The sequence below is a fragment of the Peromyscus leucopus genome, chromosome 2 (genome assembly GCF_004664715.2).
Source record: "Peromyscus leucopus breed LL Stock chromosome 2, UCI_PerLeu_2.1, whole genome shotgun sequence".
Lineage (NCBI taxonomy): Eukaryota > Metazoa > Chordata > Mammalia > Rodentia > Cricetidae > Peromyscus > Peromyscus leucopus.
Window position 1 is genome coordinate 146,210,202 of NC_051064.1, and position 24,384 is coordinate 146,234,585.

Consider the following 24,384-nt stretch of genomic DNA (forward strand, 5'->3'; position numbering starts at 1 on the left):
TGGGTTCGATTCCCAGTGGCCAGAAGGCTGCTTACAACCACCTCTAAATACAGTTCCAGGGGATCTGGTGTCCTCTTCTGGCTTCTAAGGTACCAGGCACAAACATGGTGTTCATACATGCAGGAAGATCACAGTAGATATACACTCAGACAAAACACCCAGTCAATATAAAATCCAATAATAAAAAAACAGGGGCCTATGTAGCCCAGGCTGTCCTGAAACTGGCAAGGTAGCCCACAAGGACCCTGAAATTCTGATCCAACCTTAAGCTTTTTTCTCCAATGCCCTGAATGCTGAGAACACTCACCCACACACTTGGTTTTAGGTGGTGCCAAGGATTATGCACACTAGGTAGATAATCTACCAACTGAGCTACATCCCAATCCTGAACCCGAGTCCTCTGAAAGAGCAGCAAGTGCTCAACCAATGAGCCATCTCTCCACTCCTTATTTCAAATTTTACATTTTAAATTAATGTTATTGTTCTTTTTCAAACATTTATTTATGGGGTGGTGCCTAGGTGCTAGGTCAGAGGATAACTGGCAGGGTTAGGGTATCTCCATCCACCGTGTGGGTTCTGGGGTTTTAACTCAGGTCTTCAGGTCTGGTGGTGGTAAGCGCCTTTAACCCAGGACCATCTTGCTGGCCCTCTCTTACTTTTTAACACGGCATCAAATGTAGCCTGGAACTCAAGATCCCCTGCTTCAATTGTCCAAGTGCCGGATTACAGGTGCATAAGAATTTGTAAATAAGGTAAAGGCTCCCAATTAGTTAAGACATGTTTTTAAATTATAAAACATTGATACACTTCTTATATATTAAATTGGAGAAATGTCAAACACACACACACACACACACACACACACACACACACACACACACTGACAGGGTTGAGGACCTGTCTGTCTCCATCTTGAAGGCAGGAGCCCTTCCTTATGCTGTATTGTTAAAAATAAGTTTCCATTCATTGTAAGAACTGAGTTGCTGTTTTTAGTCTGTTTCCTGGAGGCTGACCTGCCCCAACCCATGCATGACCTTGACTTGTTTTTGAGAATACCCAGACCCTCCCTAGCCACCCTCCCTAATTACATGGAGACCACATTGCTTCGGGCCACAGGAATATCATAAGAACTCAGCTGGTTATGGCAAAGTCACTACCTGGAGGAATCAGGGAATTCCTCCAGAGGAAGCCAAATCCCAAGGAGTTTTTGGTGTTACTTGGCTTGTTATATATCAGCTGTATTCTGTTATGAAAATCATGTGTGCCTTCATAGATTTCCCAATTGACTTTTCCCTAAGAAAGGCTAACAGTGTGGACTGATCAATCTCTGGACATACACATTCCAGGTATTTGGAGAACAGCCTCAGGAAAGGCTTTCTCTGGAATCAGATATCTCTCTTGGCTACTTTCAAGGACTAGCAGTAATAACAGTCCACATGCAAGTCTCCTGACTTAAGGTAAATTCCACAAGGAGACACCACCTAGGTCAGGTGGACGTTAAGTAATAGCTTTACACAATTCAGCTCGGACCCTCCTTTCTTAGAGCCTTACCAACTTTATAGACCTCTAACTCCTTACCTAACCACTTCTAGGAATATTTAGATAACTTTCTGTGCTGACAGCTATGCTCAGCCAGAACTCCAGTTCAAGCCTCGCTGTAATTATCATTAGCAGCATCCGGCCAGGTCCATCCCCAGATGGAGGAAAGTACTTTATCAGAGATACCTCTGTACTCTCTAAGAACAGACTTAAGCATCCGGGCTACCTGTTTGAGAAAGCCTGGCGGATGTGCCAATTAAGCCTTACTTCCTCCTTTCCCAAACCTTACCTCTAGTTCCAGATCTCCCTTTAACTATCACCAGAGGCATCTAGCTGTACACAGGTTGCCTAGTGACTGAGCACACTTTCCCCCACCCTGCAGAAAAACTGCAGATAGCTTCGACAGATAGGAGCTACAGGAAAAAAGAAGACAGTTTTATTTTCTCCCATTGACCTAGCAACTTATAGATTCTCAACACTTTCTACCAAACACGTTTAAGATTATAGTTGAGCACATAAGAGCCCTCTTCTTAGATATTACCTGAATTTAGCCTTTAGTTAATTCATTTCCCCATTGGTCACTTCCCTTTGGGGTTGCAAGTGATAATTAACGGTTATTGCCTCCCTGTGTGATTCTTATCACCCTTCCATTGACCCTGGAAGCCTGGCTTTGCACTGCTAAGGGAATACTGCTTGTAAGTGTATATATACCAGGACTCCCAGGGCACTGGAGGACGGAGAAGAGAAAAGAGAATGGAAGCAACTAGATGGGTAAGAACTTGAGAGGAACAAACTGAGATGGGGAAGAACTAGATTGAAGGGCTAGAAGAGAGGACTAGAGGAACAAGATGGAAGATGAGGAAGAGCCAGATGGGGAAGAAGAAGATGAGGAAGAGCCAGATGAGAGAGAAGGAGACGGGAGAGGAGCTGATAGGGGAAAGAACTAGATAGATGAGAACCTAGAAGGGACAGAACTAGATGAAGGAATTAAGATAGAATCTAGGGCTGGAGAGATGGCTCAGCCGTTAAAGGCTAGGCTCACAACCAAAAATATAAGATAGAATCTAGAGGGGACAGTAGACAAATATAGAGAAATCAGGCAAGGAAGGAGCTAGGCATGAGAGCAGAATAGAAGCTGTGTAGAGAGAGAACTATCACAGAATAATAATAAAGTGTATGAATTAGGAGTTTCGTGGACATAGATTCATTTCTTTTCATCAGAGATTAATTATCAGTTGGTTGTAGATTCTTCCCGGACCCTGGGAAGGGACTATCGAGGGACTGGACCTCCATAGTCCACGATACCACATGGTGTTTTTTGAGACTTTTCTGTATTTCCTTATTGCCCCATTGTCTTTCTTCTGTATGAAAGCTTATTTTTTCATAAAAAAGTTCTTTTTGTTATACAATTAATTTGTAGTAAATTATTTTGGTCTAAAGAAAGTATGTCTCCCAATGGGCAGTGGTGTCCTGTAGTGGTATATTTGTAATCTAAGAAATAACCTTACCTGAAAATCAGAGGACAGAGCCAGGTACAGAGTTAGCCATAGAGGTCAGGCAGTGGTGGAACACACCTTTAATCCTAGCACTCAGGAGGCAGAGGCAGAAATCCATCTGGATTTCTGTGAGTTCAAGGCCACACTGGGCTACACGAGATTAATCCAATAAAAGAGAAACAGAGCCAGTTAGTGGTGGCACACACTTTTAATTCCAGTACTTGGGATCGCACACCTTTCATCCCAGCACTAGAAAGTTTGAGACAGGAAGTGATATGGCTGGGCAGAGAAAGGAATATTAGGCAGGAAGAGATAGGAACTCATGCTCTTTCAGGCTGAAGAGTTGGTAAGGCAAGACATGGTGACTGTGGCTGCTCTGCTTCTCTGATCTGTCAGCTTTCACCCTGATACCTGGCTCTGAGTTTTTATTAAGACCAATTAGGATTCGTGCAAGTGTCCCATGCCTTTAATCCCAGCTCTTGGAGGGTATAAGGGCAGGGGGATCTCTGTGAGTTCGAGCCAGCCTGGTCTACAAAGCAAGTTCCAGGACAGCCAGGACTATTACACAGAAGAACCCTGTCTTGAAAAACCAACAAAAAAGAAAATGAAAGAAGAATGTCTTTCACAAATCTCATTACATTTTAATTGGGATTTCCTCATTTATTATTCCTTATTTATTTTTTTATTTATTTTTGGTGGTTTTTCCAAGACAAGGTTTCTCTGTGTAACAGCCTTGGCTATCCTGAAACTCAGAGACCTGCCTGTCTCTGCCTCTGGAGTGCTGGGATTAAAGACATAGACCACTACACTCAGTTGCATGTCTCCCATTTAATACCTAAGAAATGTATCAATGTTTTATAAGGAATACTTGCTGTAGTATAACTTGTACTTTGGATTTTTTTTTTAATTTAAAAATGTAACTTTAAAATCTAACTGGGAGGGGCTGGAGAGATGGCTCAGGTTAAGAGCACTGGCTGCTCTTCCAGAGGTCCTGAGTTCAATTCTCAGCAACTACATGGTGGCTCACAACCATCTATAATGAGATCTGGTGCCCTCTTCTGGCCTGCAGGTGTATATGCAGACAGAAAACTGTATACATAATAAATAAATAAATCTTTAAAAAAATCTGTTTGGGAACCTTTACCTTATTAACAAATATTTATCTGCATTATCATTAATAACTTCAAATGTTCCTCTTAATACTAATGCATTTTAATATTTTATTCAAATTCTTAATTCAAACTATTTAGAAATTTTCTTTCTTTTTTCTTTTTTTTTTTTTCGAGACAGGGTTTCTCTGTGTAGCTTTGCGCCTTTCCTGGAACTCACTTGGTAGCCCAGACTGGCCTCGAACTCACAGAGATCCACCTGGCTCTGCCTCCCGAGTGCCGGGATTAAAGGAGTGCGCCACGCCGGGCAGAAATTTTCAATGTTTATCACAACACCGGTATTAAAAATAAAGATTATGCCGGGCGGTGGTGGCGCCTTTAATCCCAGCACTTGGGAGACAGAGGCAGGCTCCAAAGTTACACAGAGAAACCCTGCCTCGAAAAACACAAAAACAAAATTATTTTTATATATTGGTGTTTGCCTGCGTGTACGTCTACGCATCACATGCGCGCCCGACGCTGGCAGAGCCCAGCATAGGGCATCTCATCCCCTGGAACTGGATTACAAGGAATTGTGAGCCATCTGAGTGCAGGTTTCCCTGGAAGGGCAGCCAATGCTCTAACCACTCAGGCTTCTCTCTAGCCTAGACCTCGAATTCCTGATCCTCCAACCTCCACCTCCAGAGTGTTGGGATTACAGGCGTGCCCTTTATGTGGTGCTGGGGATTTAATCCATGACTTTCATGCATGTTGGGCAAGTACTCAACTGTTACCAACTGAGCTACATCTACAGCCGGCATCTACAGTTCCGGCTATGGGCATGTTGGAAAGCTGTTTTTTTTTTTTTTTTTCTCTTTTTGGTTTTTTGGAGACAGGGTTTCTCTGTGTAGCTTTCCGCCTTTCCTGGATCTCGCTCTGTAAACCAGGTTGTCCTCGAACTCACAAAGATCCGCCTGCCTCTGCCTCCCGAGTGCTGGGATTAAAGGCGTGCGCCACCACCGCCCGGCCTAAAATAGCTTCTTGGTGATCGTCTCTCGAGAATGACCTCACAAGTAAGGCAATCTGGGGCAGTGAGAATAACTAATAACTTCCAAATGCATATTAAATTTTTACAAATTCCAAATGCACGAGTCCCTCCGTAATACAATTCCCAAGACAATATGTCTTCTACAGTAATTCGATGGCGTCAGACACTCAGCCCCTTCTCAGCATCACGTCGGGCGCGGTCCCTAACCTCTGCCCAGGTAGTCCTCTAGGTCCACGCAGTTTCTAGACCCGGGACCCACACGGCCACAATTTATACCGAGGGGAATCGTAGTAGCGACGTACCGGATGTGTGCGTGGAAGTGACCAAAATCAACTCACAACGGATTGGTTCTCCGGAATATTCCTAGGCTTCTTTCGCCTGCCACTGGCCCCGTGTTTTGTCTATTTGAACAATCCCCGCCCCGCCAGAAGCCGGTCCCGAAACTACACTTTTTCATGATTATTGGTGAATGTTCCTGCCCATCTCTGTTCTCGGCCAGCTGATTGGTTGTTGGGCTTGAGAGCCCGCCCTCTCCTCCCGGGCCCAGAGGACAGCGGGGAAGGCGGGTGGTGGGGCTGGGGGCCTGAAGCGGCGGTACCGGCTCAGGCGGCAGCAGCTGAGGCGGTGGCCGAAGCCGCGCGGTGAGTCTGGGGCCTGGAACCGAGCACTTGCGGCCGGCGGGATGTCCAGACTCACGGCCAGTCTGGGTCGTGCTGGGGGAGGCCCGGGAAGCCGCCCGTCTGGACCATGCAGCGTCTCCACACCAATCTCGCGACCGGGGCGGCCCGCACCGCGCCCTCGGGGAGACCCCCAGGTTGGCGGGTCTGCTCCAGGCCTGCGTGGCGCCTCTAGGTCTCTTGCCCGGTCCCAGTCACCCCTCCAGAACCACTTACAGACGGTGGAGCCTGCCCCTGGGAGCTCCAGCCCCCTACACCGGGGTCAGCCCCCTACCCCGCACCGTGGAGACCTGTCGGGGACTCAGACCTCCGAGCTGAGCTGGGTTCCACCCTCCGAGCTCACGCAGTCTCTCCCTCTCCGGTGTCCTCAACTTCACGTTTCAACCTTTCAACTTGAACTCCTCTAAGGCATGACCAAAACCTTTGGGATATGTGACTCCAAGTAGTTACTTTGAATCCAGCCTGGGGCAGTTGGCTTGTAGGTAAACCCTATGGTGACGCTCTAGTTACTTGCGTGAGAATAGAAATTCCGTGTCGGCCTCCTTCCAGCAGCAAGCCTCGTGTGTGGACACACTCAGCAGTGGTTTCTTTTCCCTCAAAGGGTCTGGTTCCTTTTACAGTATCTTTCATCTCAGCAGTGTAGTATTTGAAAGTTTTTCAAAACCATTTGTTCCCTGGATTTGCTTGTCCATCTCCTAGAGCATGACCTTGAACTTCTGATCCTCCTGTGTCCACCTCTGAGTGCTTGGACTTAAAAGTGCGCGGCATCCTGCTTTGGTTATGAGGTGCTGGGGATTGAGCCCAGGGCTCTATGCATAATTAGGCTGTGTCTCACAAACTCATTCAAAACCAAGATGTTTCAGGAGTTGAGTTTTTTTGTTTCTTAGTATAATCTGGCAGGATGGGTGTCTGTCACTTCCGTGGCATTGTGGGCTAGCCCCCTTTTTGGGGTCACTTTCTTGTGGTCCCCCTGGATAGTAAACTCGTTGGGGGAAACAAACAGCACATAAGTGAGGAATGAGTGTTCTCTTGTAGCTCACAATTGTAGTAAGTTGCCCCTTCCAATCAGGGCGGGTTTGTTTTAGACCTGCCTTCCCAACCCAGTGAATGCCTGTCCCTCAAATTAAATGGTGTAGATATCCTTTCCTATGCTTTAAATCATGTCTACATTGCTTTTAAAATCAAATTCAACATAAATGGTTGTTACACTGTATCATACAGCAAATAATGATAAGAAAAGGAAACCTGTATGTGTTCAGTGCAAACTAAGGGTTCCCCTGCCGCATTGTTTCTTCCTTTTTAAGTTTACGTTTATTTATCAGTGGTGGCATACATGCACTGGTGCACACGTGGAAGTCAGAACAACTTGTCGGAGTCCGTTCTCCTACCTTGCAGGTCCCAGGGATCAAACGTAGTCATCAGTCTCGACAGCAGGCACCTGTACTCACTGAGGCCTCTTGCTGGCTCCCCATCCCCAGTGTATTCTCTCCACATTTGGTAGAGTCTGCAGGTTCAGAACCCATGAGGAGAAGGGCTAGCTAGGCCAGTCCTGTGTGTAACTGTACTACACTCTCCAGCCGCCCGTAGCTGCGTGCAGCTGGTGAGCACTTGAGGTATGACGATGGATTCAGACTGAGACAGAACACTAGATTTTGGAAGCTTGGTCTCAGAAAAGAATGGGGAAGTTATCAATAAGTTTATATACCATTAAAACATCAAAAAATGACAGCTTTTGGATTACTGGGTTTAGTACAGTATAGCAGTTTCAACTGTTTCTCTTTTAATTTGACTACTAAACAATTTTAAATTACTTAGAAGGGGGCTGGTGATATTCTAGGACTAGAGAGCACTTGTTGCTTGTCCAGCAGACCCCAGTTGGGTTCCCAGTGCCCTTGTCAGGCAGCTCACAGCTGCCCGTGACTCCAGCTCCCGGGGCTCTGATGTCGTTCTCTGGCCTTTGCAGGCACCTACACATATGCAGCATACACTCAGACAGACATGCATAAGTACAAATACAATTACTTACATGGCTTGTATTATATTTCTGTTGGGCAGGGCTGCTGAAGGATAGTCTTCTGAGGAAATGGAATGTCTTGGTCTTAATTCTCTCTCTACCTCCATACTTGTGGTACCTGACCTTGGGCCACATCCACAGTAGTTCTAACAAGAACTACCTAGTGAGCAAGAGCTGTGTGCTGCACTTCTGGAAACACTTCAAGCACGTTAGTTTTCCCCTCAGCCCACAAGTTGGGCACCGCCATCCTTCTGTTGTGGTGCTATGGAAACTGGGGAATCTGAGTGTCTTCCTGAAGGTACATGTATAACTTTGCAGCCGGATTCGAGCCCAGGTGGCTTTCTCTCCAGTCTGCAGTCTGGTCCTCTAGAGTCCTGCACCTGTTGAGTGGATGGAAACCTGTGCTAGGAACTAAGGGCACAGATACATAGTTTCTAGAGTACTGAGAGATGGGTCGCCGAGGCTCAGGTGGTGGAATGCTGGCCCGCACACACAAAGCCAGCACTGCATGAAGTGTGTGTGGTGGCACTCTTAAAATCCCAGTGGTTGGCGGTGGAATCGCGATAGCAATTCTAAGCCATCAGCCACATGGTGAGTCCAAAGTCATGCTGAGAATAGAAGACTGGCTAAGAAACAAATATAAAGGGGCCAGCAAGATGGAAGGCTCAGGGGCAGAGGTGCTTGCTGCCAAGACCGGCAACCTGAGTTATCTCTGGCATGCGCATGGAGGAAGAAGAGAATTAATTCCTGCAAGTTGTCCTCTGACCTCTTATGTGCTGTGGTGTGCACATGCACACACAAATAAATGTGAAAAAAAAAAAGTTTACTTTTAAAAAATCTGAAAAGAATATTGAAAGATGTTCTTCTCTGAAGAATCTTAGGGCAAGATGCTCGGGACAGGTCCTGCCGTGGCCACCGCCAGTGCCGCCACATCTAGCAATGTGAGCGTTCTGCAGCAGTTCGCCAGTGGACTGAAGAGCCGGAATGAGGAGACCAGAGCCAAAGCGGCCAAGGAGCTCCAGCACTATGTCACCATGGAGCTCCGAGAGGTTGGTCTTGTCCGCTTCGGGGCCAGTCCTTGTTGGGCACTGGGGTCGATGCACCGTCGCTGGTTTAGATTGTTGCTGCGGCGCAGTGAGTATTTGAGAGGACACCAGCATTCAGGTTCTGGGAGCATACGGGCTCCTGTGTAGTGATTGCACATTGCTGTGATGTTGCTCATTTTATGATTACAGTTTACCTGTTTATTTTATTTTTTATGATTTTTTTCCCTAATTAATACCAGCCCTTCATTGTATCTGTCAGTGATTGGGATGGGTTTGCAGAGTTGATAGTCTTGGAACTTTCTAAGCAGAGACCAGAGTTGAGGTCAGACACTGACCTGTCCACCCTTGTCCCACTGGTATTAGGACTTAGGACGTTGTTAAGACAAGCTGTTCTCTGCCATAGAGTAGAGAATCAGTAAGTAGTTGCTAAATAAACAGGGTCATGTGATCAGTTGCTCTTGGCTTTAAAGCTATGGGAATGGGCAGTAGGTTTGTCTTTGGTTTGGACTGTACCTGCCACCCCTCCATCCTAATCTCAAGTTGCCAGCTGTTATCACTGCTGTCACCAGTGGGAAGGTAACAGAAAACTGTTCTGTGCACATCTTCCCTTGCAGATGAGTCAAGAGGAGTCCACCCGCTTCTATGATCAGCTGAACCATCACATTTTTGAACTAGTTTCCAGCTCAGACGCCAATGAGAGGAAAGGTGGCATCTTGGCCATCGGTAAGGACAGAGTTTCTGGTAGCAGTAACTGTTAGGGACACAGGGCAAGTCATCTTTATGTTCGCTGTATCCCTGTCTGCACTTGCTAAAGGTGTAGTATCTAGTCCATCTTTATTTTAAGAGTTTTAAGAAGCTGTAGTTTTCAGTGTGTGTAGACAAGTGCTAATTCTAGTAGAAGTCCTGGGATGCAGGCAAGACACAGTCTTAGATGTGATAACTGAGTCTCAGAACAGGCTTGCCAGAGTTGAGACTAGAAGCCAGGTTTTCATTCTTCTGCCCCAGATTGCCTGGCAGGTCTGGCGTCACAATAGAGCAGGATTTGTCACAGTGGGGCCCACAAATACAAAAGTAGAAATGGGTGCTATTTGCCTGAGGACTGGCCGCAAATCCTGTGAATTGTCACTCAGTCTGAAGAGTTTTCTCTCTTGGAAAGGAGATATACAGATGTGTTAAAATGAGGTCATTTTGATTCATGTACATAGTTCTTGCACAAAAATCCAATCTACTGGTTCAAATGAAAAGCCGCCTTCTTATGTGTAGAAATGTATTGAGAGTGGAGAAAGGTTCATTTACCAGCATTCAGCTCCAGGCCATGTGCATCCCAGAACACACCACACGGTCACCTTTGCTTTCTTTTCCAGCCAGCCTCATAGGAGTGGAAGGTGGGAATTCCACCAGAATTGGCCGATTTGCCAACTACCTTCGGAACCTCCTCCCCTCAAGTGACCCAGTTGTCATGGAAATGGCGTCCAAGGCCATTGGCCGCCTCGCCATGGCAGGGGACACTTTCACTGCCGAGTATGTGGAGTTCGAAGTGAAACGAGCCTTGGAATGGCTGGGTGCTGACCGCAACGAGGGCCGGAGACATGCAGCTGTGAGTGACTGGAGGACGGAACCCAGCCGGGGCTGGGGAGCAGTGGGCCCTGCTGCGTGCTTTGCTTCCTTCTGAAGCTTGTCCTGGGAAAAAAAGAATTCCAGGGTGTGAGGTGGGAGAGTCAGTCTGTTTGAGAACACTCTGGCAGTGGGGGCAGTGGGGTTGGAAGCATCCCCAGCTGCTTTCCAGTTGGTTCAGGGAAGTAGCACAGACATTAACCCTGGTGAATGGCTTTGTCATTCACAACTTTGTGCGTGGCAGCCTTACTAAAGACACTAGTCTTCTCTGAAATGAAATAAGTAGCAAAATTGAATGTTGACTGTACTGGATTGCAGGCATGGTTCTAGGCTGTTGGTTAGTGCTAAAGCGTCAGACACCTGCCTGTCCAGCGTGTGTGTTGTGTTCAGATGGTGCTGGCATTCTGTGTTTGTCAGCAGCCGGTGCTGAGCACGGAGATGCTTGGTCGGTCTTCCTTTGCTTCTCCTGGCACCAGGCTTCCCCAGCTAGGAGGGCGAGGCTTTGCTCTCCCTTGCAGGAGATGCTCTAAGGTGCCAGGGAGTGTCCTGAGAGAACAGAAGTCCCGGAAGGAATAAGAGTTCTGTTTGTCCTTCTCTCCCAGGTCCTCGTTCTCCGTGAGCTGGCCATCAGTGTCCCCACTTTCTTCTTCCAGCAAGTGCAGCCCTTCTTTGACAACATTTTTGTGGCTGTGTGGGACCCCAAGCAGGCCATCCGAGAGGGAGCTGTGGCTGCCCTTCGTGCCTGTCTGATTCTCACCACCCAGAGGGAGCCGAAGGAGATGCAGAAGCCTCAGTGGTACAGGGTGAGGAGATGGGTCCATACTAGCCATTAGCAAAGCACTCTTGCTTGGAGAACCATGGCTGGCCACAGAGCCTCATCACATTTCTTTGGGCCTGGATGATCTTTTTCTGTTCACTGTGAATCAGTAGTTACTTTATTGCATTTTCTTAGTAAAGATACATTGGTAACCACACCATTATTTTATGCAATACTAAGAATGAAAATGTGTCAAGACTGTGATTCAAGGTCTGGCTGTAGCAGCACACCTCTTTAATCCCAGCACTCAGGAGGCAGAGCCAGGTGGATCTCTGTGAGTTTGAGGCCAGCCTGGTCTACAGAGCGAGATCCAGACAGGTACCAAAACTACACAGAGAAACCCTGTCTCAAAAAACAAAACAAAACAAAACAAAAAATAGAACTGGGGCCTGACCATGAACTTGAGATTCTTCTACCTCTACCTCCATAGTACTGGAGTTACAGGTATGAACCACCGTGCCTACTTTTATGCCATGCTGGGCATTGAATCTAGAACTTCCTGCATGTTAAATAAACACTGCGAACTGAACTATATCCCCAGCCTCTGGACCACATCTTTTGAAGTTTGATAATTGGCCAGGTAGTGGCTCACACCTTTTATCCCAGTACTTGGGAATCAGGCAGGCAGATCTCTTGAGTTCAAGGCTATCCAGGTATACATAGTAAGACCCTGCCTCAAAAACAAAAGCAAATAGTGTTTGATAATTACAGGTTTGCCAGCAGTGCCCATTTCATCTTTGCTTCAATATATAATTAAATAACTAAGGTTAAGTCCTGCAAACAAACAAAAAAAGTCTTCAAGGCAAATCTGGGCTACCTGATAAAACACTATTTCAAGACAAAACAAAACAAAAAACATCAAAGTAATAGCTGGTATTTGCTGCCTTCATATCAGCAGTTGTTAAAATGTAGAAGATTGGGTCTGTGAGTCATGAATGCAGTTGCTACTAATTTGCAAAGGGATAGTTCCCTCTGCTCCAGTGTCCTGAGTACTGTGCTGATAGCTGTTGCCAAGGAAATGTACTTCACAGGAGTCCTGAATATGGGAACGAGAGACCTGGCCTCCCTTTTTGCCTTTGCTGTGTGACATTGGACAAGTCACTTAATTCCTTTGGGCCTGTTTTATGTAGCTAGCTATCAGAGGTGATTTGCCTCAAAGGCATGTCGGGAGAGCATTGGCGCTAAATTAAACAAAAGAGCTTGTAAGTCAGTATTGATGCTCGATTCCAGCAAGCATTGGGGGGGGGGGGGGCGCCTGTGTTGTCTGCCTTGAACCCTGGATAATAACAGCACTCTCTCTATTTAGCACACATTTGAAGAAGCAGAGAAAGGGTTTGATGAGACCCTGGCCAAAGAGAAGGGCATGAACCGAGATGATCGAATCCACGGGGCCTTGCTGATCCTCAACGAGCTAGTCCGAATCAGCAGCATGGAGGGAGAGGTGAGGAGCTGTGGGGAGCCCAGGATCCTGTGCCGATGTGTCAGCAGGCGAGGAAGGCCCTTGTCCTCTCAGGGCAGCAGATACGATGACTTCAGGTGGCAGGCAGTCCTGTGAAAATCCTGAAGCAGGCAGTAAGGTCGTGGGTATGGGGTTGGAGGGCTGAGTGGAGGGAGGCTCAGGGTCTGCCCTCCCTGAGGTGGCACCATCTGAGTGAGAGCCTCGTGATGCGAGAGAGGCTTGCAGCTGGCCGGGAACTGTGTTCTAGGCGGAGGCTTTGGGATGGGAGAGTTTGACATGGGAAGGCTGGTTGCTAGTTGTGAACAAAGGAGAAAGAGGAGATGGTGTCAGAGAGGGAGTGGGGTCGGGTTAATAGGCTCACTGTCTGTGGTCAGCAGTTTATTCTAATTGCGGGCACTGATGTCAGTGGGGTGCGCGTGGGGATCATGGGGGGTTGTGAATTTCTAACACCTCTGGCTGCTTGTGGGAACAAGTGTGAGAAGAGGTGGGAATGAAAGCAGAGTTAGGAGTTGTTAAGTCAGTTAAGGTTAAAGTTGCTAAGGTGGAAGGATTTTGCAGCCTATAAGAAAAAACAGGAAGGGCTGGCTGAGTCCACATCAGCCTGAATGAACACGAGAGAGGACGCACTAGATGTCTCTTTGTCTTTATGTGAAGCCATTTTGGGGTCCTTAAGCCAAAGTGGGTCATCAGAAGAGGCCTTTGTCACAGCCACAGCATCCTTGCCTTCTGTCATTGGCCAGAGCAGCCCACGTGGCCATGGCACAGGCCTGATGATGGAACTCTGAGCAGCACCGAGGCCTGTTGATGAGTTAGGCTCTTGTAGTTGAGGTCACATTCTGGTGGCTGCCGCAGGAGGCTCCTGGAATAGTCTGGCTGGCTTCAGTTAGCTGTAGTGACACAGACACTGGGGAGACGGGTCAGGAGATGATGGAGTAAACTCCATCCCTTAGACCTGCTGTGAGGCTCTGTTGGTGTGGCATTTCACCCAGGGTCCCCGACTTCACAGACAGTGGCTGGTTGGTAACAGCCGTGTGTTGTGTCGGGGCAGTACACGGAAGATGTGTGGCCCCACTCCTGATACTGTGTGATTCAGAGAAGCCTCATGTTCCTCCCTTTGTACAGGGCCGTTGCCCATTGTGCTGGACTTGAAAGGTTTCTTTTTTGGGGTTTTCAGGACAGAGTTTCTCTGTGTAGCCCTGGCTGTCCTGTAACTGACTCCGTAGACCAGACTGGCCTCAAACTCATAGAATTCTGCCTGCCTCTATGAGATTAAAGGCATGTGCCACCATGTCCAGTTGAGAGGTTTCTAAATACATACGAAGTACACAGCCCTGATACCTGGTGGACATGGTGTAAATGATAGCACTCTGAAATTCCTCCGCCTGAGTCCTGTTGTAGTTCACACAGTTCCAGGACCTTTATTTTCTCCTAGTGAAACAAGATGATGTCACCTAACACATAAAGGTGTCAGCACCAAGTGAAAAGGTCCTCACAAAGGTGCTTTGTGAGTTAAAGGAGGCCTAAAACGTAAGGATTGTATTCATTCTGTGTCTGCCCACTCACCAGGTATTAGTGGAGAGCCTAGTGTGTACCAGCCTCAGTGAGCCCTAAGTGCTAGAGCAAAGAGCAGTGAACCAAGCGGGCCAGCTTCTAGCAGGGAAGACAGACAGTACCTGTGTAGAAAAAAGCACGCTCTGATAAGTTGTACCGTGTTAATGTGCTGTGGAATGGAGAAAGCCCACGTGTGTTTGAACACAGTTGTGAAGGAGGTAAACAGAAAGCCATTCCAGGCAGCTGATGGACCAGTGTGAAGGCCACAACGCAGGAGCGTGCTGCTATCAAAGATAGGGTTTCTCTGTGTATCTTTGGCTGTCCTGGAACTCACTCTGTAGAGGCTGACCTTGAACTCACAGAGATCTGTCTGCCTCTACCTCCTGAGTGCTGGGACGAAAGACATGCACCACCACCAACCGGCTCTTTCACTAACCCTGGAGCTCAGACCCTGCTCGATGTGCAGTGGTCTCTGGAGCTCCTGTCTTGGCCTCCCTGGCAGCAGGTGTGCGGGTGTGTGTGCCCACACCATGCTTGCTGTGTGGGTGCTGGGCATCTGAGCTCCTGTCTTCCTGCTTGTACAGGAAGCGCTTTGCTGACTGCACCATCTATTCCTTAATCCCTCGGAGTGACTTTTGACTCACGTGAGCTCTTGGGTGAGAAGGGATTATCAGAGGGTGAAGGGCTGAAACCACGAAGTCAGTTAAGAGAGAACTGTAGAGCCGTCAGCGTGGCTGACAACCTGAGTTCAGGGTCCCAGGACCAGAGGGAGAGAACCAGCTCCCACAGGTTACTCTCTCACCTCCACACACATACACCATGTAATAAAAGATATTTGAAGAGGCCGCCTTGGCAGAGATTTTTTTTTTTTAAAGATTTATTTATTTATTATGTATACAGAAGAGGGCACCAGATATCATTACAGATGGTTGTGAGCCACCATGTGGGTGCTGGGAATTGAACTCAGGACCTCTGGAAGAGCAGTCGGTGCTCTTAACCTTTGAGCCATCTCTCCAGCCTGGCAGAGATGCTTGTAGCTCTCCACAGAGCTATGGCTGTGCAAGAAGTGGCTGGGTTCTGGATTGGGATAGATTGGAAAGAAGAGAAATCAAGGTGCTTGGTTTTGTAACTGGGAGAATGGAGTTCCTTTGCGCTGAGATGGGGAAGCAGGATGAGGAGAAGGGGTAGTTTTGAACATGTTAAGTTTGAGGTGCGTGTTGGGCATCTGTGTGACCTATTGAGTAGTTCTGGGGAGAAATCTAGTTAGAAGTAAATGTGGGGGTCACCACTAATTTAAGTCATGAGATTGGGTAAGAACTACACATGACCTGGTGTAGATGGAAAGAGATGGGGTCTGTAAACCTTAAGTTGAAAAATGAGGAGTGGGGGTTGGGGATTTAGCTCAGTGGTAGAGCGCTTGCAAGGCCCTGGGCCCTCAGCTCTGGAAAAAAAAAAAAAAAAAAAAAAAAAAAAAAAAAAAAAAAAAAAAAAAAAAAAAAAAACAAGAAAAAAAGAAAAATGAGGAGGAACCGGGGGAGACAGGAGCAGCTGGGAAGGAGGAAGACAGGCCAGAGAGTGTAAGGCTGGGCGGAAGTAGCAAGGATGGTCTCATGCAAGAGATCACAGTGTATCAAATGCTGCAATAGTCTGGAGAGATGAGGACTAGGGGTGGCCCTGGGATTTAACAGCAAAGAGCCTTCAATGACTGATAAAGCAGTCCTTCTTGAAAAATGAAATGTGTATGCCAGGAAGAGCTGGAGACTGCTGGAGGACCAGTTGGGGTGCATCCCTTCCACATCGGATAGACCAGCACTGTCCGGCACCTTATTTCACACCACCCCAGGATGAGGATTCTGAGAAAATGATTCGCCTGAGTTTCTACTCAGCTTTAGGGAAAGAGATCAGAATGTTCTTCACAGGGTGCCAGCGTCGGCTATCTTCACTGTCCGTAATTCAGCCTTCCTGAACCTGGCAGGGGATGCTTGAACATAGGAACTCCAGGCTGGAGGTTTCTTTCTTGCTCAGTTAAGAAATTCCCCCCAAGTACCTGCCTTGAGATTTCTGTCAGGGTCCAGAACAGATGCCACAAGCGCTGAGGATACTAATCTGAGGGATATTCAATGAATCTAAGCACACTGAGTTCTTTAGTCCATTCACTTTATTCTTCTCAGTCAATTCTACCTACACAGCTTCTTTTCTGTTCTCATACTTAGCTCCTCTCGGTCCCTCCTGCTGTTCTCTCATCTCTAGCTAGTTCTTTCCATCTCTGTCCTCATCTTTGTTTTTCTCCATCAAGTCTTTTCTTGCTGTTCTCTCATATCTGTCTAGGTCTTTTCCATCTTCTTCCCTTCTTTGCCCCCCCAAACATGCGTGCGCGTGTGTGTGTGTGTGTGTGTGTGTGTGTGTGTGTGTGTGTGTGTGTGTGTGTGTTGTGTGTGTCTCCATTCATTAACAACTTGTTAGTAAAAACTACAAAGTAAACTCTCAGGGACAAGTGTTCTGATAAGAGTCACATTTGGCAAAGACTTAGTCAGCTTAATTGGTGATTGACAACAGCTGTAGGTTATAAAAAAGTCCTGACTATCTCTTAAAGGGACAGCTACAAGGGTTACAAGGAAAGAAATTAAACCAATGAGAGATTTAAAGAAAAGGCAAAGAATATGTGTACTATTTTATGTGATTAATAATATCCAGACATGGTTAGTCAGTTAACAGCCTTTTTCTGTTAGTCACCTGAATCTCAGGACCTATATATAATTAGTCTACTGAGCCCAAAATCTTGCATTAAAAACTGGTGTAGAAATAAATACCAAGTGTTAGTTGTTTTTTTTAACTAGAGTTGGGAGGTGCTGGTGGAGGAGGCTTAGGGCAACATAGGTGCTATTGATCTCTTGAAGGACTGAGCTATACCAAGGCCAGACACTGCACTGTCACTTCTGGTTCACTATAATTCTTCTGAAGGGTTTTGATCTAACAAGGCCAGGCACAGTTCCGCTCTGTGAAAGTTCTATGAGGACACTTTGGCTAATATTTACCCTGTCAGTGGCTAAGGATGGAGAACAAGACCTCTAAGTGTCTACAGTCTACATGGAACAATAGACCTAGTATGAAGCATATTTTAGTATGTTTCTATTCTTAAAAATTGTACAGTTAAATAAGAAAGCATCTTCTAGACTATCCACAGATATGTGTGCCCATAAGATTGAGATGCAGTCATGAGATTACATGTACACATAACATGGAGACTCATGGTAAATGGGGAGAATCATAGCTGTTATTGCACAAGAGGTTTACAACAAGAGACAGCCAGTTCATTCAAAAGGCAGTAATTCCATAACACTTTGTGTGACGGTTTCCTCTAACAGAACCCTTAGTTCTAATAGGGTGACCTTCTGAACTCTAGTTGTCACTGCTGTCCACTCCATGGACTTTTGCTACCAGTGGCTCTCAATACTCAGTAAAATGTGTTCTTCTGCCCAACATTAGAACAGGATCTGGTCCCCTGCAAGGCTCTAGGGAAGTGGTAGTCCAGGTGAAGAATGGCCCTTCCACGTTGCAGTCAGGGTTGGGCAAGTGGATTGCTCTGCAGACTCACTGTGCCCAGGGTAAAAGCTGCAGAATGACTATTTTGTTCCTTCCTTGCTCATGTCCAGCGTCTGAGAGAAGAGATGGAAGAAATCACCCAGCAGCAGCTGGTACACGACAAGTACTGCAAAGACCTGATGGGCTTTGGGACAAAGCCCCGGCACATCACCCCCTTCACCAGTTTCCAGGCTGTGCAGCCCCAGCAGTCGAATGCCTTGGTGGGACTGCTGGGGTACAGCTCCCACCAAGGCCTCATGGGATTTGGGGCTTCCCCCAGCCCTACCAAGTCCACTCTGGTGGAAAGCCGCTGTTGCAGAGACCTGATGGAAGAGAAATTTGATCAGGTAAATGGCAAAGGCCTTTTTCTTTCTCCCCAAGCCCCACACCTTCCTCTCCTCTGCCAACCCTGTGTCCTTCCTCTCTCAGGTGTGCCAGTGGGTGCTGAAATGCAGGAGCAGCAAGAACTCACTGATCCAGATGACAATCCTTAATCTGTTGCCCCGCCTGGCTGCATTCCGACCTTCCGCCTTCACCGGTGAGGCTCTCCTTGGAAGACATCCCCTCTTTAAGGATAATCAAACAGGGACAGAAGCGGTGGTCCCCGAGAGTCAGGTCTGCCTCTCTTCACTAGCACTGACATGGTGGCTAGTCTCTGGTCACTTTGCCCCGTCCAGTTTCTCCGTTTTCTATTAAGAGACCACATCGAAATGGTGGTACACATGTGTAATCCCAGCACCTGGAGGCAGAGGCAGACGAATAAGGAGTTCAGAGCCATTCTTGCCCATGTAGTGAGTTTGAGACCAGCCTGGACTACATGGTACCCTGTCTCAGAAAAAAACAAAAATTACCACAGTGTGTAGTGGAAGGTCAGTTCTAGGCCAGGCCATTACATTAAGCACACATAACTAACTTCTTGTGCTGGGTGTGGTATCTCATAACTACATCACAAGCCTTCGGAGGCTGAGGTGGGGGACCATCTACAGCTTAAAGCCAGCCTGGGCCTCAGAGTGAAGGCAACAGAAGGGCACTTCAGGTCCATACTGTCAGCAGTGCCCCTCTGGGACAGGGTGGGTTTAGTGACCTGTTTTTTCTCCATGGTGACCACAGAGCATCCTCACCTCCTTAAGAAAGAATTGTGAGGGCTGGAGAGATGTCTCAGAGGTTAAGAGCACTGACTGCTCTTCCAGAGGTCCTGAGTTCAATTCCCAGCAACCACATGGTGGCTCACAACCATCTATAATGAGATCTGGTGCCCTCTTCTGGCCTGCAGTCATATATGCTGTATACATAATAAATAAATCTTTAAAAAAAAAAAAAAAGAAAAAGAAAGAAAGAAAGAAAGAAAGAAAGAAAAAAAAAAAAAAAGAAAGAAAGAATTGTGGGTGATTTAGAGCAGTTTCCACAGATGTGGACAGTGTGTTTCCAGATGCTGTGCTCTCCTCAGTGGTCACTGGGTTGCAGGCTGTCGAGTCTCACCTAGCTCAGATACAGGCCTTCCTATGGGGCCTCTCACATGTTCTGGCTGGAGACATTCTTTTCCTTTCCACCGCAGTTCTTAGCTGTAGGAAGCTTGGGTGATGGACTCGGTGTGAATCCTGCATCAGTCTGTACTGAAGTTTGGGACAGGTTATTGACCCTTGTGGGGCTCCACTTCCTGACTAGTGGAAAATGAAATGATAATCCCTGCCTCCCAGAATGAACAGCATGAATGCTTAAGCGCCTTCTGTATTGCCTGGCACAGAGTAAGCTCCAGGAAATGGGAACCGTTATTAGATTATTATTGCCTTCTGGAGTTACTTCAGATGCATTTTGGAAATGAGGAGGTACACATGATAATACTCCAGTTGCCTATTTGTATTTAATGTCCCTCCCTTGCCTCTTTCTCGGTGAGAGTGAGACCTTGTCTCTTTGTATTTCACATGGCATGCTGCCTGTGTTTAGTAGCATTCAGAACCAAGGAAGGTCTAGTGGTATAAAGGGAAGGTCAGCCTGACCCTCAGCATGTGCTCTCCCAGCATGGATTCTCCCGTGCCATCCAGGCCAGATAAAGCCATTGGGGAGTCGGGGTGTGTAAATGGTGAGGTGTTAAACAGGCTAGGTCTGACAAGTACAGTGTGTTGGGTAAGGACCAAACTGTCAGGTAAACTTGCTGAACCAAAGAGAGACGATAGAATGAAAATCACCCATAACTTTTGAGATTTTTCCCTTCTGCGTTCCTGGCGCCAGCAGCTCTTCCCTTTCCTAATGACCAGACACACCCGGACAGCAGAGCTTTCAATGGTCTTGGGTTGAAAGTCTGGTTCAAAAGAAACTTAACAGCTAGGCCAAATTTGATCAAAGTCTGGCATGCTGTTGAAACAGTTACCATGGTGCATGGCGGGTGGGGGGCAACTGCCTAGCAACAGGATGCAAAGACAGAGGCCCTGTGTGTATTCTTTTGATGTAGTCTTGTTGTTTTGTTAAACATCTCATTAGAATACATCGGTGAAATTCAGTCTAGAGAGCCGCCATAATTGCACACCTCCATATTGAAGCGCCTATTATTAAAACTCACAGTATGGAAGTCATTGCTTATACTTCCCGATGGTAGAAGCTCTGGGAATAGCAAAAATGCCCTGAAAATAAAATTTAAGAGAGCAAAATACAAGCTGGGCATACTAACACAAATAAGTCAGAACATTACTAAGGGCCCGTGAGATGGCCCCTGTGCCTGAGGACCATCATTGGTGGCAGAGAAGGAGCCAAAGACGAGAATCAGGAAATCCTTTGTTCAAAGACAAACATTCCAGTACAAAGTACCCAAGAACACCTGCTCTTGCATGCTGCTCATGTAAGAAGCATAATGAAGGTGCAGGTGCTTTCCAGATCACATACTTAAATCTCACTCTAATGTATCTACAGTAAAAACCTCCAGGAAACAGCTGAGAGATCTCCAGGCCTACACTGAACAAAAGGGCCTGTTAACTGTAAATAATATTTAATATTACTTCCATTGTCTTACACTGTCAGGTTAGAGTAATCTCTTTGGTGGTTTTTTTTTTTTTGTTGTTGTTGTTTTTTTTTTTTTTTAGTTTTCGAGATGGGGTTTCTCTGTGTAACTGCCCTGGCTGTCCTGGAACTCACTTTGTAGACCAGGCTGGCCTCGAACTCAGAGATCCGCCTACCTCTGCCTCCCGGGTACTGGGATTACAGGCGTGCACCACAACTGCCTGGCTTACTTTGGATTTTGGTATTAAAAAGAATTATTTTATGTGTCTGGGTGTTTTGCCTGCATGTATGTCTATGTGTCTATGTGCTACATGAGTGCCTGGAACTTTATGTAGACCAGGCTGGCCTTGAACTCACAGAGATCCACCAACTTCTGCCTCTTTAGTAGATTTTTTTTTTTTTTTTTTTTTTTTTTTAGTTTTTTCAGGACAGGGTTTCTCTGTGTAGTTTTGGAGCCTGTCCTGGAACTCACTCTGTAGCCCAGGCTGGCCTTGAACTCACAGAGATCCTCCTGCCTCTGCCTCCTGAGTGCTGGGATTAGCCACCACCACCCGGCTTGCCCCTTAGCAGTTTTTGAACTCTTCCCCAGAGTAGTAATAATGGAGCGTCCAGCAAGATGGGTCAGCAGAAATGGTGCTTGCCCCTAACCCTGGTGACAAACCCATTCCACGAGCTGTCCTATGGCTTCCAAATGCACATTGACAAATACACCCCAGCACACCCACACGCATACAAATATAATTACAAAAGAATTGGACTAAGGGGGACAACTGTATGGTACTCTCCTGAAGATGCCCTCTTTGCTTTTACTTTTTTTCTTTAATTAAAGATTTATTTTACACACACACACACACACACACACACACACACACACACACACACACACTGTTCTGCCTGCAGGCCAGAAGAGGGCGCCAGATCTCATTACATACGTTTGTGAACCACCATGTGGTTGCTGGGAATTGAACTCAGGTCCTGTGGCGGAACAGCCAGTGCTCTTAACAGCTGAGCCATGTCTCCAGCCCTGCTTTTACTTTTTAAAAGAAAGACAAAAGACATTTCTTATTCCAGAAGACATACCTGAGGAATGATTACCAAGTGTAAAATGTCTTGTAAGGTTTATCCTTTAAGTTCTTAGAATCTTCCCACTGGGCTGCCTTAACTTAAATTTGAGTGCTGTACAGGAACTCTGACCTTGGCCATGTCTGTCTTCTCTGTACCAGATACCCAGTACCTCCAGGATACCATGAACCATGTCCTGAGCTGTGTCAAGAAGGAGAAGGAGCGGACTGCAGCGTTCCAGGCCCTGGGCCTGCTTTCTGTGGCTGTGAGGTCCGAGTTTAAGGTCTACTTGCCCCGTGTGCTTGACATCATCCGAGCGGCCCTGCCTCCAAAGGACTTTGCCCACAAGTAAGCATCTCTGGTAGGACTTCACCTTGTCCTCCGTTCAGCTGAAGAGTAAGTGTGATCCATGCACTGCACAGCTTACGCCATTCCACAGCCGTTGCTCTCTGAGGCGTGACAGGTGCAGGCAGGCCCTCCTCACTTGAGCCATGCTCTTCAGCTGCAATGACTGTGTATGTGGTTAGAAAGGGGGGTACCCCGAGAACTTGTTGAATGTCAGTGCATTCTCCAGGCTGGCTCTTTTCTCTGGCATTCAAGTCTTATGTTGATAGAGCCCTTGTGGAGGAATCTCTGACTAGAACCGAAGAGATCAGATGGTCATCTTTTCCCTTAGCGCTAAATGTAACAAGTCATTCCACCACTGACTATATGAGCGTGACCTTTGGCATCTCGCCAGATGGAGAGCCAGGCCTCCCTGGGAAGTCAGTGTCAATGGCCTTGCGCTTTCCTGTTTCCCTGTATGTTTGTTAGCAAGGGCTGCTCTGCAGATTCCAAAGCCACCTGTCCTGGAACCCAGCGTTCTCATCATAGGGAGACATTTCTTCCTGTGGGATACCTGTACACTACCCTCTGGTTCCTGAGGAGCACACCTCAGTTTGCTTCCCAACTAAGTACTTTGGTTAGCCCCTCCTTATCAAGTATGATGCCTCTTCCTGAATTCAGAGAAAGAGCCCGTCAGTAAGTCACAGTACTGCCCTCTGCTGGCGCACTGTTTAAATACACCCACAGTGACTGCTGGGCTGGGTCCAGTAGAAGTTTGCAGTCATCTTTACACCCGCTGTGGCCAGTGCTGTCTGAATAACTTGCCCTCCTGGCCCCAGTGTGTCTTTGAGGTGGGACATTATGAATGTCTTTATGTCTAAAGTAGCCATTCTGTTTCTCTGCAGGAGGCAGAAAGCCGTGCAGGTGGACGCCACAGTGTTCACGTGCATCAGCATGCTGGCACGGGCAATGGGACCAGGCATCCAGCAGGACATCAAGGAGCTGCTGGAGCCCATGTTGGCCGTGGGCCTGAGGTATGTGCCAGAGGCCTGGGCCACCCGGCCTCAGGAATGGGCCTGGCTTAGAAGAGAGAGGCGGTTCCTCGGATATTACACTGGATAGGCAGGCTAGCTCAGGCTAAACACATAGGTTGGTTAGGAAGCCTAGCTTCATCACTAGCTCCTGTGTGATCTTGACTCAGCTGCTTCTCTGAGCCTCAGATGTCTTGTCTGAAAAGAACAGTTTAAGCTGTCTGGGATAGTTGTAGGGATTAGGGGAAAGAGTTCAGGAAATAGCCACTAGGCAAGGCCTGGCATATAGGGAGTACTCGGTAAGTGTGTGTGGCTGCTGTTGGTGTTATTAATGGGGAGACTGGCTAGCCTCCCAAAATGTCATTCCCTCCCCTGTATGGAGGATGGCCTCTGTCTGCTTCCTGGTCATTGACTGAGACTCTCTCTCTGGTGGCTAAATTATATTTTGTAAGGTCTTTGGTAAAAACCATAAATGTGTAGATTATTCTGAAATCTGAGACAAGGCCAAGGTTGCTCAGCACTTCAAGACCAAGCAGTGATGGTGCCCGGTCCTCCTGCCCAGAGCAGACTGCATCACACTCTGGCCACATAGTGGCAGACTGCACCATGCCCTGGCCACATAGTGGCAGACTGCACCATGCCCTGGCCACATAGTGGCAGACTGCACCATACCCTGTCCACATAGTGGCAGACTGCATCACACCCTGGCCATGTAGTGGCAGACTGCATCACACCCTGGCCATGTAGTGGCAGACTGTGCCATGCTCTGGCCACATAGTGGCAGACTGCACCATGCCCTGGCCACATAGTGGCAGACTGCACCATGCCCTGGCCACATAGTGGCAGACTGCGCCACGCCCTGGCCATGTAGTGGCAGACTGCGCCATGCCCCGTCCACATAGTGGCAGACTGCGCCATGCCCTGGTCACATAGTGGCAGACTGTGCCACGCCCTGTCCACATGGTGGCAGACTGCATCACACCCTGGCCATGTAATGGCAGACTGCGCCATGCCCTGGCCACATAGTGGCAGACTGCGCCACGCC

The 24,384-nt window shown here is 47.4% G+C and overlaps 1 protein-coding gene across 1 annotated transcript in view; it reads left to right on the plus strand.

The window, feature by feature from the left end:
• The first annotated feature begins 5,706 nt into the window (after positions 1-5,706).
• Positions 5,707-24,384, plus strand: part of Mtor (mechanistic target of rapamycin kinase) — a 116,881-nt gene continuing 98,203 nt past the window's right edge. Inside the window, 10 exon segments of the mRNA XM_028893638.2 lie at positions 5,707-5,812; positions 8,736-8,911; positions 9,523-9,631; positions 10,273-10,505; positions 11,125-11,325; positions 12,646-12,780; positions 18,003-18,278; positions 18,361-18,469; positions 22,146-22,332; positions 23,214-23,342. Coding sequence (XP_028749471.1) covers positions 8,750-8,911; positions 9,523-9,631; positions 10,273-10,505; positions 11,125-11,325; positions 12,646-12,780; positions 18,003-18,278; positions 18,361-18,469; positions 22,146-22,332; positions 23,214-23,342 — 1,541 coding nt within the window. The 5' untranslated portion in view covers positions 5,707-5,812; positions 8,736-8,749.